A 19,068-nucleotide genomic window follows, 5' to 3' on the forward strand; every position below is an offset into this window, starting at 1 on the left:
ATCTAATTCTGGTCCCAGGAAGTGTTCAACACATCCATGGGCACCGTGTGAGAGTCCATCTGTATGTGTGCTGTCTGCGAACCGTGGGCGTCTCGGGTGCTCTCTATCTGCATGGTTTGGCATGTCCTCGGCTCGAAGTGTTCCAGTGCTCCCACCCTGCCTCGAGGGAGTCTGGGTTTTATCTCTGCCCTCCTGGACCATTTCTAGCTCTCCTCCGAAGACCTGCTTTGCCGTGGACGTGGTGGCATCCCGCGTCGCTCGCGCCTCCCCCAGTAACGGCCTTCTCCCCGTCCCAGAGCGCCGTCCTGCCAGCCAGAAGCCCGAGGAGAGCTGGCCAAAGCACCGAAAAACAGACCCTCCCTGGGCATCCACCCTGCCGCGCGCCCCGGCCGGCTCCCCGCCGGCCCGCAGCAACCTGCTGGGTGGCAGCGGGTCCCTCTCTGGCCCACGGCTCCGGGAGTTCCATGGGCACGGTGGGGGAGCAGAGGCACGGCACGGGCTGGAGAGGCAGGAGTACACGGTGCTGGCAGACCTGCCCAAGCCCAAGCGCCTCGGGCAGCGGGACGCTGCTGACCGCTGTGGTTCCCGGACACTCAGCCCTGGCCGAGTGGAGGTGGAGAGGATATTTGGATGTGAACGCAGGTGAGAAGTAACGGGACTCCTCAGTGGTCAGAGGCAGGGGATTGCCCTTCCATGCTGTTGGGGGGGCCCCCTCCCGAATTGCCGTTCTTCAGGAGGAAGGCAGGGCTAGATGGCAGAGCTCAGCTTTCAGCTGTGCTTAAGTTTCCCTCAAAGCAAGGGTTGAATCTAGGCTCAGAGCCTCCTCCATTGCAGCACACGGGCAGCTGAGGCTGTTGGAAAGGTGGAGCTAAGCTGCACTGCTGGAAAGGAGCAGCCCACCTTTCTCATCCTCACAGCCACCTGGAAGCTGCAAGACGTGCTGCAAAGCAGGGCTCCCCACGGTAAAAGGGCCAGGAAAGAGGTGTTCCCCAATCCAAGCACCAATAGCTCCCCAGGGATTCCACATTCACTGTAGGAGGCACTAAGGAAATGATAGGGGATGCCAAGAAGTACCCAGTAGCTGTTTAGGCTTTAGCTGGAGGAGCGAGAGTGACTCCAGTACTGGTAGCACAGGGCAGGAGGGGTCATAAAGAGGGAATGTAAAAGTATCCTGGGCAAGTGGGTGGGATGTGAAGATGGAGGGAAGCTTGAGGAATAGTGTGAAGAAGACACGGGTGAGGCAGCAGGATATGAAAGCGGAGGTGGTTGGTGGAGACAGAGAGAGGCTACAGCACTCACGGTGTCTGGGGCAGGTGCAGGTCGGTGGGGTCAGGCTAAGGTGGAGCAGGGTTTGCAGTGGTTCTGCTTCCAAGCTGAGCAGGGTGGCAGCTGGAACAATTGTGTGTGCCCACAGGAAATCAGAGACACTGGAGGCCTTCCAGGCTCTGGAGGAGGGCCGTGTGGAGCGGCTCGATGGCAAGACGCCGGTGCCACCCAGCAAAGGCCACCTAACTCGGAGGCGGTCCAGCCCCAACCTGCCCAGGGAGGTGAGGCTTGGCTGCACAGCAGGACCTCATCCAGCTCTGCAAGCTGAGTTGCTTTTTCCTGTCACATTTTCCTCTTCTTCTGCCATGTGCTTCTCTATTTCATTCTCCTTCTCCCTCTTCCCTTTAATCCCAGATCTCCCTCTGTCATGGACTGGGACCCTTGGCTCTTAAAATGCAGCAGCCCTTTCACCCTTTGGGTGCAAGAGGCTTCTCTACAGTGTGGACTGGCTCCATGCACAGGAATGCAACTGCTCTCTGGGGAACCATTTAACCAAATCACCTGCCAGCCCTAATCCCATCTTGTCCTGCTCATTGGCGCTTCTTTAAGAGGATCCCTGCTCTCTCTCCCCTGTGACCCAGGCTCAGCGACTCTCCTGGCAGCTCGAGCAGCGCAGCAGAGACCCCAAGGAGCCCCGGCGTTCCCCCAGCCCAGCTCGGCACCCCGAGAAGGCCATCAGGACCAGGGGGGACTCCCCACGCCCTGCCAGCCCTAGCTGGCTGCTGGAGAGAGGCAGCCGGAGCCCACGCTCCGCAAGCCCATCCCGCAGGCCGGAGAGGAGAGCAGGGGAGCCCGTGAACCCTCCCTGTCGCACTGAGAGAAGCTGGAGAAGCCGAGGGGAGCCTGCCCGCCCCCCAAACTCTGACAGGGGCCGAGCCACCTGGCAAGCAGGGGGTATACGGCAAGCACTGGAGAAGAAGAGCCGAGGGGACTCCCTGCACCCCACAGGTGCTGGGAAGGGCTCAGATAACGTCAGGCTGAGCCGGGCAGGGCCACCACCACCACGGGCCCTCAGTCCTGGGAGGCGTACAGAGAGCACGAGGAAAAGCCAAAAGGAGATCTCCCCTCCCAGCTTGGTGCGGGGGGCAGAGAGGCAACGAGTGAAGCCGGGGGAGCCGCCGCACCTAGCAGGGCCCAGGAAGCCATCGGAATGCAGCTGGCAGAGCCTCCGGGAAAAGCTGACCTCCTCCCAGCCCACAAAGGGCACCAACAGTGACTGGAAAGGCCAGGGCAAGCCCCTGCGCCCCACAAGCCCAACACGACCACTGGAGCAGGACTGGAGGGGCCGGGGGGATGCCCACCAAGCACAGGCGTGGGAGAAGGACTGGAAGCGCCAAGAGATGCCCGTGTGCCATGCAGATGTGATGCGCCAGCTGGAAAGGGACTGGAAAAATCCTGCTAGATGTCTGGATGTGGGACTACGGCCGGATGACAGCTGGAAAAGGCCTGAGAGTCCAGTACAGCATCTGGAGGAGGACTGGAAGGGTCCCGAGCACGCACGAGATACACACAGCCCTGAGAAGCCATTGGAAACTGACTCGGGGAAGAAGAGTCTTCTCATTTACCATGTGAGTAGGGCAGGAGCCGGAGGTGATGGGGACCCTGCAAGGCCTAAAACTGGCAAGCACAAACTGGGTGGGTCCACTGGGTTGCAATTATGTGCACCCTGATTCCCTCGGATCCTCTGCTTCTCCAGGGAAACTGCCTGGCACTGGGGGGAGGGAAGATGCTTTCTTCCCTGCCTCACGCCAGGAGATGGATGCTCAGATCTAGGAAACTGAGGTAAGGACTGAACCCCAATGGCTTCAGCTCCTGCTTTCTCCCCTGCAGCCCCAGCTGGGTGGAAGCACCTTCCCATCACAAAGCAGCACTGGCTCCTCAGGAAGCCCGCAGCCACATTTGAATGCCAGTAAGAAGTGCAACAAGGTAGGGGCCAGGCCCTGGGTATCGTGAGAAAGGGCAGCTGCCCTTCTCTGGGGGTCACTGAGGGCAGGACCTAGGTCTCCAGCACTTGATCTGAGCATGGTGCTGCCTTCCCCTGATGTCCTGAACGCTGTGCTCACCAACATTCCCCTTCACTTTGTCCTTCACCCATTTCTCAGGTAGGGAAACTGAAGCACAGAGCCTTTTTATAAAGCCAGAGAAGGGCAAACAGTAGACCTGGGACTAAAGTCTCAGTACAGCTGCTTTCCTCTGCTTTATTATTGGCCAGTGCTATGATGGCACCGAGGGTTTTACAGGGATGAAGTGGGCTTTAGTGGTGTGAAAGAAGATACCGTGTATTGTGTTGGCACTCCTGCAAAGTGGCATTGCAGGAGCTATGGGGGGCTGCAGGAAGTATTCCAGGAGCCCATGTAGCTGGCAGCTGCACACAAGTTCCTGCCTCTGTCCCCCTCTGCGCACATCAGTCATCTCAGCCAGGTCATCCTCTGCTAGGACCTGCCTTTGTTCTTTATACAAGGACAAACTGCAGCCAGGAAAGAGGCTGTCAAAGGCCTCTGAAACTCGAAACGGGTGACATCCTCTCCCTCACTTCCCTGCATCAGGCCAGAGAGGAGCCCAAAGCCCTGAACTCACCCTGTACAACCGGGCCAGATCGCCCCAGCTGTGCCAGGTTTCTTCAGCACTGAGCTCTGGCACCTTCCCTTTGCCTTGCAGCAAGAAGCATCACCTTGGTGTGATTGCACAGTAGAGCCTGGCATATTGTGATGCACAGCCCCTCTCCCCTTTTCCTTTGGGACCCTCTCTAGCAATTCCCAGCGGCATGGCTTTCCAGGGGCACTGGGACACTCCCTGTGACCTCCTACCACCCCTGCCATGAGCCCAGAGAGGTTCAGTTCGCTGGATAAAACCGAGCGGCCCCAGGCTCCAAGGCGAGGACTCCATTGTGTGCACTGCTGGAAACCCCTGTCTTCGAAAAATCCCAGCCTGGGAGCAAACCCTGCCTGGGTAAGGGCTGGGCTCCCGGCAGTCCCTTCCCGGGGCAGCAGCGGCTGAACCCGTCCCTCCCAGGGCTTCACCTTTCCCGGGCCAGCGAGGCGGGAAAGGGACACGGCTCAGCCCCAGCATCGCCCCCGTCCCGTCCCGTCCACAACGCCCCGGGGCCACCGCCCCTTTCCGTGCGGACCGGCGGCCTCGCCCGCCCCGGCGGCTCCATTGGCTGCGGGCGGTCGGGGCGGCGGCGGCGGCTGCCATTGGCCTGCCCGGGTCCTCCCAGGAAGTTCTGGGGGGAGGAAAGAAAAGTTTTTTGGGGTGGTTTTCTTTTTTCCCCCCCTCCTTTCCTTTTCCTTTTCTTTTTTTCTTCTTAAAAAAAAAGAAAAGAAAGAAAAAAGAAAGAGGCGCGCGGGGATCGCGGGCGGGCGGCGGAGCGGGCATGGTGGAGCCGTGGCAGCCGCCCGGGCGCTGAAGCCGCCCCGCCGCCCTGGCTGCCAGCGCCCGGCCCCGCCGCGACCCCGGCCCCGGCCCCGCCGGCCGCGGCGCCCCCGCCATGACGGTGAGTCGGGATTTGGGGTTCGGGCTTGGCGGGCCGTGATCGCGGGGACTCCTCCTGCGGAGCCCGGGGGACAGCCCGGGGCTGGGAGGGGGCGGGGGACCCCAGCTGTCAGCCGCCGCCTGCGGGGCTCTCTGGAGCCGCAGCTCCCCGGGGAACTGTGCCCCCTCTCTCGAGAACCCCTGTGGCGGTTCTTCCTTGGTCCCCTTCCCCATCACCGCCGGGGTCCCCCCAGAGCTCCCCGTGGGCGCTTCGGCCCCGGTGGGCACCACCCACCCCGATAGGCGTGAGCGTGGACCGGGCTGAGGCCAGGCCAGCTCAGCGCACCTATGACCGCAGTCGGATGCGAAATTGGTGCTCCCCCGGGCGTGGGGAGCTCCGGCTCCCTGTGGGAAACAGATGCGGTTTGGGGCAGGGAGCATCCCACCCCTGGGGCGAACCTTCCTTGGTGCAGGCGGCTGCCGGCCGCGAGCGAGCGGGGTAAGGGAGGTGACAGGCTGGGCTGTGCCCGCCGGCGTTTCGCACGGGGGCGGTGGGAAAGGGAGAGCCCGTCGTCGCTGGCTCTTCTCACTGCACGTGTAGATTCGGGAGCTGCATGTGTGCTCGGGCTGGGAGTGATTTTGCTTTCGCCCAGCTGAGCTGGAGCGGTTTTGCTTTGTGTTTTGGCCTGAGGCCCGCGCCTTATGAAGTGGGTTCCCTTTTTAGAGGAGAGGAGACATTGTGCTTTCCGGGAGGCTTGAGAGCCCCTTGCACCATCTCCCGAAGGTGGGAGGAAGCAGTGCCTCAGAGCCTACACTGCTCAGGAGATTTTGGGAAGAGCAGGAGGCAGGTTGATGACAAAGGCTGGTGATGAAAGGACACACCTGACTATCCTGCTTGGACACTGAGCTTTCTCAGCCTCCTGCAGCCTCTTCTCCTCCACTTCTCCATCCTGGCGCCTCAGTACCACCCGGGAGCAATTCCTTTGCTCCCACCCTGTCCCTTTTCCTTCTTTGGTGTTTACATTCTTCGGATACTTACAGACTGTTATCACCTTCCCTGTAGCCCTTCTTCAACCAGAGCAGGCAGCAGCCGCTCCTTAACCTGCTGTTGCAAGCCAGTCTTTCCAGAAATCACCTATGTCCCCAGCTACCTGAGAGCCCCTCCAGTGCCTTTCCCTGGCCAGCTGTGGGGCTGAACATAAAACTTTGAAGGGTATGGATGCAACTGGGCAAAATCACTGCCACCACCTCCCAAGCCCTCCGCAGCCCCGAGCTGCAGGGCCGCGCGTTCTGCCGGGGGTGCATCCTGCCACATCATTGCATCTCTGGCACCCGGATCTCTCCCAGCAGCTCGGCTTTCCTGGATGTTTCCTCCTCCCACTGCTGGGCTGTTTCCTCTGGATGAGGGGTTCTGTTTGAGCTCCACACTCATCTCAGCTTTTATGCTGGGTGAGGAAACTGATTTTGGTTGTGGGGAAGGTAAGAAAAGTGGCTTTAAGCACTTTGTGTATAGACTGAGGCCTTTACTTATGGCGCTGACTCCGCTATGACAAGAATAGTTCCAAGACAATTCTGTAGAGCTGCAGCTTTGTGTCTAAGGCTGGCAGGGAAGGCAGAAACCCTGTGCAGTTTGCCTGCTTGGGAAAAGCCCTCCAGGGGGATTTTCTGGCCCCAGGACTGCACTGGGGGCAGCAGTTTTGGCAGGACTTCATGGCAGTTTTTCCAGCGGCATGCATCCCATTAATATTAATTATTTTGGCACCTAATTCTTTGGGATTGTAAATCCTCAATAAGATGAGACCCAGCTGATCTGTACAACAGTCCCACTGTCTCCCTGTATTGTTTTTCTGCCTCCATGGAGCCTGCCCATCTCTTTCTCTTCTGTTGAGCGCACGTGCGTCCCAGGAGGGGGCTGGTTGTACTTTGATGTTTTGTCTCCTTTCCTTCCCTCTCACCACTCTGAATTCAGAGCTGGAGCTTAAGTCACCGGACTGGAAGGAATAACGGGAAAAAGGGTGGAGCTGCTGCCGCAGAGAAAGAATTAATTTTTGGGGTGCTTTCTCAGGGCAACAATGGAGCCACCATAGATCTGGGTTGATGCAGGTGCATAAATCCCCCTTGTCTCCTGGCTGCCAGCAGTGCCTGTCACTTCAGCAGCAGATGAGGTTTGGGAGCCCCCCACGTCCTTTCGCTCTGGTTTCCCTCCCTTCCCAGGGAGCTCAGGACTGCCGGATGCTTCTGGCCAGGCCTGAAGCTGCAGCAGGCGGTGACCTCCCCTTGGCAGGACTCCTTGCTCCTGCTTGAACCAATAGCCAGAGCGCCAGGGTGGGCCGGCACATACTCTGCTCTTGCCGCCCCATAACCTTGGGTGTAACCCACGAGCAGCAGCTCAGGGAGATGAAAGCAGGGAAAGGCTTGGCCTGGCTGTACAGCCAGGGAGCTGGGCTTGTGGGGCAGTGTGGCTGGCCACTGGGCTTGTTCTGGGGATGTAGAGTGGCCGTCGGCTGCTGAGCCACCTCCTTCTCTCCAGCTCCGTCTCAGCTGGTGGTTGTGACGTGTAGGGACTGCTGGTGGCTTGCACAGGACTGGCAGGTTTGGTGCTGGACCTCTGGGAGGTCCAGCTCTGGTACCGTGGCTTCTCCAACTCTGTCCCTGCCTGGTTCGGCTGCCTGAGAAGGGGCAGGTTGGCAAACTGACTTCCATGGGAGAAGAGGCGTTGGACTGAATTCTTTGATGGTGCAACTTCCTGGGAGCTGGCAGGGGTGGGAGGAGGGACTAGCTCGAGCCTGTTTGGCTGGGGCCAAAGCTAGGGAGAGAGGTTCCCCTGAGTCAGCTCTCTGGTGCTCCACCTTGGGAAGAAGATAAACTGGTTGGGATGCTGCAGCAGCGACATGAGGTTAGGAGGAGGTAGAGAGTGCGTGGAAACTTCTTTGTGGCACAGGGTAATCTGGGTGAAATTCTCTTCATTCTTATCTTCTGTAGCTGTGGCTGGGCAGAGGGCAGACTCTGTAGGTGGGGGGGAGCAGACAGAACTGGGTAAGAGAAAAACTCTCAGAATCTCAGAAAGGGTTGAACCTTGGAGGGAGAGGGGAGAGGATCAGGCACTGACTTCAACTCTACCCTGGGGCACATCGTTTAAAGTCAACGTGTTTTCACAGCTGTTGAATTGCCTCCTGTAGGTTTTTGGTGAGAGCTGAGCTACTATGTTTTTAATAAATGATTGGTGGTGAAGTTACCAGAGGGACGTAGCTCTGGGGCATGGACAGCTAGGGTTGGGACAAGGCGTGTCTGGTTCTTTGTGGCTTTGTCTCCATCTCTGAGGCAAGCCCCATTGGTGGTGGTGGAGCACTCCCTTCTGCCCACTCTCCTTGTCCCTGCCTCCCCCTCTCTGAATAAATACCTCTGAGGCACCTTGTGGAAACCTCTTTGCTGCATATTTTCCTTTACTTTTTTTGAACCTCTTCCCTTATCTCCTGCTTCCTCTTACAGGAATGACTGCTGCTGAGAGCTATGCCCAGTTTTCTTTTGCCATAGGGTTGCATAGCCCCATGAGTTTCCTAAAAGGCTATTCCCATTTTTGTTTGGCCACAGGGGACTCACCTTCCACCAGTGGCATGGAAAGCCCTTTTGTGGGTCACTCCAAGACAGTAATTCTCTGTTTTTTTTCCAGCCGGATCTTCTCAATTTCAAGAAGGGATGGATGTCCATCCTGGACGAGCCTGGAGAGGTAAGCCTCAGATGAGAGTCTTCCTCTTCCCCTATCCCCTGCTGCTGGAGAGCCCTGGTGAGCCAGCTGATTTCCTTCCTCCTTGTTTACTGAGGTATCTCCTGCTGGGAAAGGCAGTGGGAAACTTTTGGTGGAGGTGCCTTGCTTGGTGTGTGGACACAGAGGTTCATCGAGTGCCTCTCTCCCAGCTGAGGATCACGAGGGGGATCTGGGAGGGAGGAGGGGGAAGAGAAGGCCGAGAGGTCATAGTGCAGAGCGTCCCTCCTTGTTCCTCCGCTTTCCCTGGTAACTGCCTATCCATTTTCCTCCTGTCTTTTCCCTTCCCTCCCCCTGCCCGATGCGCCTGCAGTGGAAGAAACATTGGTTCGTGCTGACCGACTCGAGCCTGAGGTATTACCGGGACTCGAACGCAGAGGAGGTAAGCATGGCCGGCCTTTCACCAGCCCTTCCTTCCTTCCTGGCCAGGGCAGAGGAGCACAGCTCTGGCGTGACCAGGGACAAGCAGCAGCACCATGTCCTCCTGTAGGATGGCTGAGGTGCCAAGCTGTTCTTTGCCAAGGGGTGATGAAGAGGATGAAGGCAGGGTGGCAAAGTCTGGGGGGACTGTCAGTGGAGGGAGTTGGGGAGAAGGGCTGGTCCTGTGGCTGGGTATGTGGGATGCTCTCCATCCATGCTGCTGGCAGCCCATGCTGGGCTGGGGAACTGGGCCTGGTTCCCAAAGACCTGAGCCTGGCTCCTAGGGAACCGTGGGATGAAGGCAGAGGTAGCCTTTTTCAAAGCTGGCTGCGCACTGATGTCCTAGCGGGTGGCTCTGCTTGCAGGCTGATGACCTTGACGGAGAAATCGACCTCCGTTCCTGCACGGATGTGACGGAGTTCGCGGTGCAGCGCAACTACGGCTTCCAGATACACGTGAGTGTCCGGCAGCAGCGGCACCGAGGGACATGGGGTGGGAATGTGTGCTCCCTCCTGTGCTGAGATGCTGAGAGGCAATTCGTACAGATCTTGTGGCAACTTGGTGGCCCAAGGTTGTTTTTTTGACACATGGGTGACAGTGCTCTGGGACATCAGGGCTGCCTGCCTGCAAAGGAAGGAAGGAGGAGGAGGAGGCTTTGCAGGGCTGGTTGAAGGCTGTGCTGGAGGCAGTCCAGGAGCCAAGCTAAATGCCAGGAGTGTCTCAGTGTGTTGGCCAAGGCAACTTTTCCACAGCTGCAGGGGGGAGTGGTGAGCACTGCAGATCTCGATGTAACCTGGCTGACCATGCTCTGAGTGACAACCTGTACCCTGGATCCAGCCGCAGTACGGTTCTGTCCTTGGCTATTTGTTGTAGCAGCAGGAAGTGGCTGCTAAGGCAGCATGAGAAATGTTATTTCTGTGGGTGTGCAGGGATGGGCACTTCATGGTCTGGGTTTCCCTGCTGCTGTACACCCGTGCTGGCACCTGAACAACTGGATTGCACCCGTGCATGTTTGGCCCAGTGTGCTAAGGTTTCTTTTGCCTTTGCTTGGAGATGGTCTCATGAAGGATCCACTTCCAACACCCCTGCCACCTCTCCACCTGCCCCAAGAGCCTGAGAGAGGGTGGCCTTTCTAACAGCCCAGCACAGGTGTATGCAAGTGGCTGTGGGTCTCAGGGAGCAAGAGGGAGCTGCTGCACATCCCCTGGGTGCTGACAGGGCCTCTGTCACCTCCCTGTTGCAGACAAAGGATGCCGTCTTCACCCTGTCAGCGATGACCTCTGGCATCCGGCGCAACTGGATCGAGGCCCTGAGGAAGAATGTGCGCCCAGTCAGTGCTCCAGACGTCACCAAGTAAGAGCTGCCAAGTGCTGCTTGTCCTCTGCTCCCTTGCTGTCCCTCTACCCTGACTGGCAGAGGCAAGGAAGGTCCCTCTGGAAATCTCACCAGTCCCAGAGCATCCCTGCCCTCTGCTCCTTCTGAAAGTGGTTTGGTTACACCAGCCAGTGACAGGGGTTGAGAGCCTGATGGCTCCCTTCCTTGTACCTGCTTTTTGCCTCACCACATAAGTTTAGACTAGTTTCTCCACCAGCATAGCTGCAACCAGGATGGATCCTTGCTTCCTGGTGGAGAAATCCATTTCCCTGAGGGATGGGGTGCAACAGGCCCAGCTCTGCACTCAGGGTGTGGTTTTGTAAGGCTGGGCTGAGTGAGGGTCTGAGCCTTGAGCAGCTGGCAGTGCCTCTGCTGGCATCCTTTCCCACACGGTGCCTCTCCTTCACCAGTTCCTGCTCTGCTTTCAGACTCCCTGACTGTGACAAGGAGAACTTCCGTAACTGTGTTCCCCAGAAAGGCTCACTCCGGACGGAGGAGCAGCAGCGGCCGGGCTCAGGCTCCGAGGGGAGCTCGAAGGGCAGTCACTGGAAGGCGGAGGGGCAGCGACATGCCTTTGACTATGTGGAGCTGTCTCCCTTGCCACAAGACCCTGGAAATCAGGGCTCCCTGCAGAGGACGAAAGGGAGCTTGAAGGTCTCCGACCGAACTCCCAGGTATGAGGAGCTGGAGCGGGATCTGGCCATGCGTTCAGAGGAGAGGCGGAAGTGGTTCGAGACCCCCGATGGCAGGGTCCCCAACAGCGATGGCCCAGCAGGGGACCCTTCCCGCAAGGCCGGGGAGCAGGACCTCCCCACTCCTCCACTTTCGGAGGACCAGCGGATCCGTCTGAACGAGGAGATAGAGAAGAAGTGGCTGGAGCTGGAGCGCCTGCCCTTGAAGGACTTGCGGCGGGTGCCCTTGACAACACTGCTGAACCAGAGCAAGGGGGGCCAGGGAGACACCAATGAGGCGCTGAAAAAGGAGGTAAGAGCATCGCTCCTCTGAATCTCTGGGATTCTGATGGCCCCTTAATGTGGTGCTTGGCTACAGGAGGCTCTGCAGAAGAGCAAGGCAGAGGTGCAGGGAGATGTAGGTTCTTTCTGGCTCCTCAAGTGCATGGAAGCTTTTGGAACCTGGTAATGCAAGGCCAGAGGCCAGCTCTCACACACCTGCAGAGGTTCCCCAGAGCATGTTTTGGTCCAGGATAATTTATTTGCTGGCACTACTTGTGTGGAATCTATGTTTCCTGGGAGTACATTCACAGCCTTTCTTCTCTGGCTATTCCCAAGCCTGCAAGCTCTTCACCTGCCAGCCTTTGAAAGGAGCCATGCTGTGGTGGTTTCCTCCAGCATGGATCCCCCTCTGAAAGCTGGGATGTGTCTTCCCTTCCTTGCTGGCACTAAGCAGGCTGGGGCTGACTTTGCCAGTGTGGTCTCTTGGCAGGCTGCTGGGGAAGCAGAGGCCTCCACTGGCCATGTGTTGTCCTCCCCATCCCTAAGCCCAGGGTTTGGATGTGGCACATTGGTCAGGCCATGGCACTTTTCCACCCTTGGCTGAAGATCTTTCTCTGTCCTCCCTGGCACAGATCCAGTCACTGCGGGCACAGCTGGAGTCCTGCCGGGCCAGAAACGAGAGCCTTCGGGAGGCAGCAAAATCCCAGGGGGACAGCCATGTGCCCCGAGGGTACATCTCACAGGTGAGTAGAGTGCCGGGCCTGGGGCTTGGGGGGTCACTCCCAGTACCAAACTGGGAAGTTCTGGCACACAGCTTATTGCCGAGCAGTTATCGCTAATCATTGGGTTGCCATGGTGACCCTAACTGGGCCCATTTGTAATCAATGTTAATTACATAAAGGCTGATGCATGTTGCCTGGCCTTAAAGGGGCCAGGGTTATAAAGGGAGAGAAGGATAATTTGGGAAGAGGTGCAGGATCTGTGTCCTGCTTTACATGTGGGCACGATGCTGTCCTGGGCTGTGGGGTGAGCCATCCCCCGGCTCAGGAGGGCGTCAGCAGCTTCCTGCTGAGCCTCTGGTCATTCCCTGGTGGTTTGGTGCTCACCACATGTGGTTCTTGCTAACTGGGGCTCGCACGTGTCTTGTTAGAAGCAGTCAGTCAGTCAGCCAGTCCCTGGGGACAGCCCCAGCCCTGAAGGTCACTTTGACAGCACAGCCCATTCGTTTGCTGGGACAGCATGTGGGAGAGCCAGCAAAGCAGAATTTGCTCATGCTTCATCCTCTCACTTCTCTCTGTTTATTTATTTTCCCCTCTCATGGACTGATCCAAAGCAAGCAGGGTCACATCCCGCAGGGATTTCCTGTGTGGAGGCTGCCGTTTGACCATAGAGTGGGATTTTCAGGATGGGCCTTATGTGCTGGAAGATACCGGGGCAGAGGGGGGTGGCAGGGCAGGAAACTGGGGCTGGTGAAGTCTGTTCCACAGCGTTGGCTGTACCTAGCACAGATAAAGAAACCCACAAGCCTTGTAGTACCCAGCCCAGACACTTACCAGACTCTGTGTTATCGTGATTTAATATTTACAGCTTACAGGCCTCTTTATGGTCCAAAAAAAAAAAAAAAAGCAAAAGCAGTGGGGAGGAACTTCTTTATCTTCCTAATAACTTGGCTCAAAAAGACAACATTTCACATCTGAGACCAAACTTGGCCTTTCCCCAAAGGATTCACTCTCTCTGTCTGCCAAGGGTTGCAGCTGGTCCCTGGATAGATCACCAGATTGATTCCTCACCTTTTCCTGTGTTGTTCTGTGAAGCTTCCTAGCTCCCCTCATCACAGCAGAGAGGAGTAGCCAGGAAGGGTTTGCATTCACACAATGTGTTCCAGTGTCTTTTGTATGAGCCTTAGTCCTCAGATGGCAAGGAGCTGTTGGGGGATGTGATGATGTCTTAGCTCTCTGCTGATGTCCTTGAGGCCCAGGCTGTTAATCATAATGACATGGTTTGTTGGTGAACAAATCCTTCCTCAGAGGCTCAGGGAGGCACTGCCAGCATGTGGAGGAGGAGTGAAGGCGTAGTGCCAAGGTGGGAACCTCTTTGCTTTGCTCTAGCTCGAGTTAATCATAGCACTCAGCATAGAAAGAACCATCCCCTTGGTCTCAGAACCATGAGAAAGGAGGGAGAGCTGTGTGAGGAGGATCCCTAACCGCTAGGCTGTGGGGAGGGCTCTTTGGCAGCCTCCATCATGTCTCAGGGTAGTGCAGGGTGTCACTTTTCAGGAGAGGAGGCTCAGTTTTCATTGATTCCAGGGGGTGCAGCTTCATTTAAAAGGCAGATACTGAGATGCAGTTCCCACTGTTGATCTCTTCCAGCCAGGCAGTGCAGCCTGGTGTAGGGTTGGGACTGTGGTGTTGGGCATGTTATTCCCAGCTCTTGGACCAAGAGGGATGTTCCTGTCTTGCTTTAGTTTTAAGAGCTACAGGAACATTCTTCCTCTGTAAAGCACAAAGGGGAGTTGCAAGATGTGTATCCCTGTAAAATGGTTGTGTTCAGTGATTAAAGTGCCACCTCACTTTCAGAAGGACAAGACCCTCCTGGGAAGTAGTCTCACTTCTTTCAAAATGTCCCTGGACTTGGAGCCAGGTGTCTGTCCTGGACCAAGCCCTTCCTCCTTCTCTTCTGGTCTCTCACACCTCCTTTCCTCCTCACAACAGGAGGCCTGTGAGCGCAGCCTGGCTGAGATGGAGTCATCCCACCAGCAAGTGATGGAGGAGCTGCAGAGGCACCACCAGCGGGAGCTGGAGCGGCTGCGGCAGGAGAAGGAGCGGCTCCTGGCAGAGGAGGCAGCGGCTACGGCAGCAGGTAGGAGCAAACACCACGCTGTGCCCCTGCTCAGCTGGGTCCCTCCTGCCGCTCCCCAAATGTCTCCTGCCAGAAGCCAGACGCCCCAGTCATCTGGAGCCACACTGTCGACTGTACTGGTGTGAGGCTGGCGCTCTTGGAGCACGAGCTTTGGTGCTTCTCGCTCCTGTGGCACTGGTGGAGGTGGGGTGGTAAAGATACTGAAGGAAATGGGGTCATGCCTCTGGATGGGTGGGAGAGGACCAGCACTTTCTTGTAGGTAGGCAAGGCACAAATGGTAGAGAGCTCCCACAGTGCCCTGTGTCAGTCCCCTTGGCAGCGTGATTATCCTGGAGTGTGGAGATGGTGGGGAACACCCTGAGGGAAGAAAGGGAAGAGGGGGAATCTGCAGAGAGGCATCTGGGAACCTGCAGTGGTGAGAGCTTAGCCAGTTCTCCGGTGTGTTTTCCATGAAGCTGGCACAGCCTGATCCCCCATTTCTCACTGTCCCCCTCTGCAGCCATTGAGGCACTGAAGAAAGCCCACCGAGAGGAAATGAATAAGGAGCTGGGCAGGACACGGAGCTTCCAGCAATGCAGCTCGCTCCCAGAAGCCCTCCAGAAGCAGCACCAGTAAGAAAGCATCTCTGTCACTCCCCTTGCCCAATGATGCTGCCTTGTGCCGCTGTCACCACACTCCATCTGCAGCTCTAGTCCTGGGCTTCTCCTCCTGCCACTTCCCCCGCTTCCTCCTCAGAGCCCAGTAGTGGCTCCCAGGGCTGCTGCAGCTGTAGGGATGTGAAGTTTGTCCCCTGCTTGGCTTTTTGCCCTATAGCACCTCCCTCATGCCTATAGTTATTTCCCCTCTATTTTCTTTGTGGAAAGCTCCTCCGTTTCTTCTGCATGGCTCGGAGCTCCAAGAAGCACCATGCTCATGTGCAGGAGTGCAGGAACTGAAGCTCGGGTTCACAGGGAACAGTGTCTTGTGCTAATGACTGATGTGGGCAGAGACTGGCCATGGCAGGGGGAGGGCAGTGCCAGGGGCCAGGAGCTGGCAAGGGTTTTGGGGCTGCGATGAGCTGGTGCCTCTTTGGCAGGTTGGATGTGGAGTCGCTGAAGCGGGAACTGCAGGTGCTTTCTGAGCAGTATTCCCAAAAGTGCCTGGAAATCGGGGAGCTCACCCAGAAGGCAGAAGAGCGGGAGCAGATACTGGAGCGCTGTCAGCAGGAGGGGAAGGACCTTCTCCAGAAAAATCAGGCAAGAGAAGGGCTTTCCTGCCAGCAGAGAGGAGCATTGGAGCATGTTCCTCCTTCACACAGCACAGCCCCTCTGTTAAAACTCCCCTGTTTGTTCATATTTCATCCCTTCTGAGATTTTATCATCAGAAATAAAACTATTAAGAGTTAGAGGCCATCTCAACTGTGGCGTTAAATATGGCGAGTGTGTTCTGCTGGATGCAGATGCTGCCATTATCTATGGACGGGGGCTTACAACATGGTCTCTAAGCTGAACAAGGTCTGCCAAGGAGATGGAATGGTCAGGACAGTGAGAGCTCTGTGCCATGGCTACTCTGACATCTTTTGGCTTTGCCTGCAGGAGCTGCAGACCCGCCTCTCGGACGAGATCGGGAAGCTGCGAAGCTTTATTTCATCACGGGGCTCTGGGGACCGCGCTGCGCACAACAACGAGCGGAGTTCCTGCGAGCTGGAGGTACAGGGGTCCCCCTGGCTGCCCCGCTCCTCCATCCCTGCCTGTCCTGGGAGTCTCCTCTTGATGGCTTTGGCTTGGAGCAAGTGGGAGGGGGTGACGGATGGAGAGGTGCAGGAAGCAGAGCGCAAGGCTCCTCTCCGCTGCTCTCTCAAGCTGCTTGCGCCGTTTCCTGCCCCAGCCCTTCTGGCCCTTCCTTCCTTTTCCACCGCTGCGCTTGCGCCAGGGCCTGCCGGCCTTTCCGAGGCGGTGGCTCTTGAGTCACCTCTGGTTCCTCTCCCCCTTCTCTGGCCCAGGTGCTGCTGCGGGTGAAGGAGAATGAGCTCCAGTACGTAAAGAAGGAGGTGCAGTGCCTCCGGGAGGAGCTGCAGATGATGCAAAAGGTCGGTGTTTTCTGGGAGCAATTGGGAAAGAGCAGGAGAGGGAAGGCAGGGAAGCAGCAGGGCTGTGTATCAGCAGGGTCAGGCTGGGTTTGATGGGATGCTCGAGACAAACCCTCTTGTCGCCTGTGCTGTCCTTGCTGGCAGCAGAGCACATAGCAGCTCCAACAGCTCGGACTGGCACAGGCTGACCTTGTACAAGGGAGGAGTCACAGGGCTGCTGATTTCCCCAGATGTATGCACACATAAGCATGGACAAGACAGGAGACCACCTTTGCAAGTGGGAAACCTGGATGAAAGCTGTCTGGCATTCTGCTTCCTCTAGTTGTCCCCTCTCTGAGTGGATGGGTTTCCTTGGGCACTGTTTCTGGGTGTGCTGCTCCCTCCACTGGCAGCAGCTCCTTCAGAGGAATTTTCAAAGGCCCCTGCCAAAGGGGAAGCTGAAAGAGACTTTGGAATTCAGTGATGCTCCAGGAGTTTATAACTTACTCACATAAGTTTTTGGCCACATAACCAGCTGCACCCAGCTCTCTCAGTGGCCTGCATTCCTGGTGGGGTGATGTTTCCCATATGGCTGCCCCACATGCACACAAGCTGTGTTAAAGCCCACATTACCTCCTCAACCTGGTGCTGCACATCCCTGCTGCTGTGGGACCAGTGTCTCTGCCTTCTTCCCTGGCCTGGTGTGTGCAAAGTGATACCTCCATGCTCCTCTTGTGAATGGTTTCTGCCTAGATTTTGAAGCCCAGATTGGGATGGGCTTCAAACCCAAGGCTAGCTCTCCCCTCCTCACCTGCTGGCTCTCCTTCTGGGCTCACCTTGCTGCCACCCTCCCTAAAATGAGCCCTGCAACCTGCCTGACCCCTCTGCCTTCCCTGGCAGGACAAGAGATTTGCCTCAGGGAAATACCAAGACGTCTATGCAGAGCTGAATCACATTAAGGTGCGCTCGGAGCGAGAGATCGAGCAGCTGAAGGAGCACCTGCGCCTGGCCATGGCGGCTCTGCAGGAGAAGGAGTCGCTGTGCAACAGCAAGTAACGGTGAGCCTGGGGATGCTGGCACATCCCCTGCGGGTGCAGGTGGCTCAGACTGGCTGCTGCAGGGCCCTGGAAGCTGCCAGTTTCTCCTGCTCCAATCCGTTTTGAAACTTTAAGCTTAAACTCGTCCTTCTCTGCTTCTCGCATCCTCGTAGCCTGCACTGCTGGCACTCCTGCTGGCCCTGATGTCCTCCCAAGGGCTCCAGCTCCCTTTTCATGGTGCTCTTGATGCAGCCAGCGCCCATCACTCCTCACCAGGCTGCTTGTGGGAGCCAGGCAAATAGTGGCCTTTGCTCCGTGGCTTGGGTGACAGTGTGGGTAGTCCTGTGTAGGCAGTGTTTCTGCTCCCTTCACCTTTGAAGTGGTTTCCCTATCGCAGCACGATAATTTTAGGTCTGCATCAAAGCAGGCCTGACTAGACCCAGCCCTTCTCCCACGCTCACCTGCAGGCATCTCTGCCGCAGATGGGGGGAGCAGGGTGGCAGGAATGGGGGCGTCCTGTTGTCCAGAGTGCTTCTGCTTCTTGGTTGTATTGGGCTCACCCTGCTCCACCAGCGCTTGCTGATGGGTGCTGAGATGAGTGGGAGTGTAGCAGGGCACCAGACAGCCACCTCCCCAGGGAGCTGAAGGGATGGCATTTCTGTGTTCACTGGAATCGTTCTAAACCATGTCTGGTTTTGTCTCTCTCTAGGTCTGCTCTACATTTGTTATCTGTTCTTGTTTTGTATTTGCTCCATTCCTCACTCGTGGGGAGAGGGAGGTTGAATCCCTATCCGTTGCCACCTTGGCAAGGAGTCCCACACACCCCCAACCTCCTCACTCCCCTCCCAAAGCTTTTTTGATGAACCCTTTTTGCCTGCATACCTGAGCACATTGTTTGGACTGGCTCCTTACATGCACCTTCCTCAGGATTTTATATGTGAAAATTATATTTTATAGAGGAATTTTTTTTCCCCATGGAAAGGAGTTGAAGAGGAGGAGGAAAATTTTACTACATCACCAGCATTTCTCTAAGCTGAAAAAGAGAACCTGGTTTTTCCCCCTTTCCTAGCCCCATTTCTCCTGGCCACACACAGCCACCTTTGGCACATATTCCCTCTCTTCCAAATGTCTCCACGGTCCCCCTGGGATGTACGGCAAGGACCATGCTCCCCCTCCCCGTGCCACCCCCAGGGGCCTGCGGAGAAGACGCGCAAGCCATAGGAGGGAGCCGCCGGGGCTGTCTGCCATGGCTGTGCTTGCCTGAGACGGTTGAAAGAGGACACCTTGGCAAGAGTCCACATGACCGAGCTCTCTCTCCGTGGCTGCCCTTTTGGCTCCTGCAAGAACCTGCATTGGCAGGAGCCCAGAGCCACGGGGCTTCTCCTTTCAGGGGAAGAGGAGCTGTGAGGCTGCTACTGCATCCACCCGAGCCAACCTCCCCAAGGTGACAGCTGCTGCTGCTCCGCTGTGCCCTTCCACTTTTAACTTAATAAAATCTTCCCCTTTCGCTGAGAAAAATGTGTTCCTTGAGAAGAAGGCTTGCCATGTGGCCCTAATCCAGTGGTGAGGGCTGTGTGTGTGTTTGTTTGTGTGTGTGTGTGTGTGTGTGTGTGTGTAATTTTTTTTTTGAGGTTTTAGTGTATACTGACCAGTTGCTTCCTTTCTTCAGGATTTGGTGAGGGAAAGCAACAGGAGCACCCCTGGCCAGAGGGTGAGAGGAGCCTTGCAGTGCTGTTATCCAGCAGTTTGCCCCACCTTTGCGTTTGAGGGACAAAATATCTGCTTCACTGCACTGCTCCCAAAATTCCGTGTGACCCT

The 19,068-nt window shown here is 56.9% G+C and overlaps 1 protein-coding gene across 5 annotated transcripts; it reads left to right on the forward strand.

The window, feature by feature from the left end:
• Nucleotides 1-5: 5 nt before the first annotated feature.
• LOC121361118 (TRIO and F-actin binding protein) lies at nt 6-18,768 on the forward strand. 5 transcript variants are annotated; one of them, XM_041481505.1, is made up of 17 exons: nt 6-642; nt 1,415-1,547; nt 1,908-2,894; nt 3,157-3,252; nt 8,468-8,524; nt 8,874-8,942; nt 9,346-9,435; nt 10,224-10,333; nt 10,783-11,338; nt 11,940-12,050; nt 14,019-14,166; nt 14,666-14,777; nt 15,242-15,401; nt 15,741-15,854; nt 16,148-16,234; nt 17,114-17,271; nt 17,960-18,768. In XM_041481505.1, the coding sequence occupies exons 1-16, from the start codon at nt 122-124 to the stop codon at nt 17,267-17,269; spliced, it is 3,507 nt and encodes a 1,168-aa protein (XP_041337439.1). In that variant the 5' UTR covers nt 6-121; the 3' UTR covers nt 17,270-17,271; nt 17,960-18,768. The 5 variants fall into 5 exon arrangements, with proteins under 5 accessions (XP_041337439.1, XP_041337440.1, XP_041337443.1 ...); XM_041481506.1 differs by lacking the exon at nt 3,157-3,252 and having other exon boundaries at nt 9-642; XM_041481509.1 differs by lacking the exons at nt 6-642; nt 1,415-1,547; nt 1,908-2,894; nt 3,157-3,252 and adding an exon at nt 4,483-4,819.
• Nucleotides 18,769-19,068: the final 300 nt, after the last annotated feature.

This window comes from Pyrgilauda ruficollis, unplaced genomic scaffold (genome assembly GCF_017590135.1).
Source record: "Pyrgilauda ruficollis isolate IOZ18807 unplaced genomic scaffold, ASM1759013v1 scaffold56, whole genome shotgun sequence".
In the NCBI taxonomy this organism is placed as follows: Eukaryota; Metazoa; Chordata; class Aves; order Passeriformes; family Passeridae; genus Pyrgilauda; species Pyrgilauda ruficollis.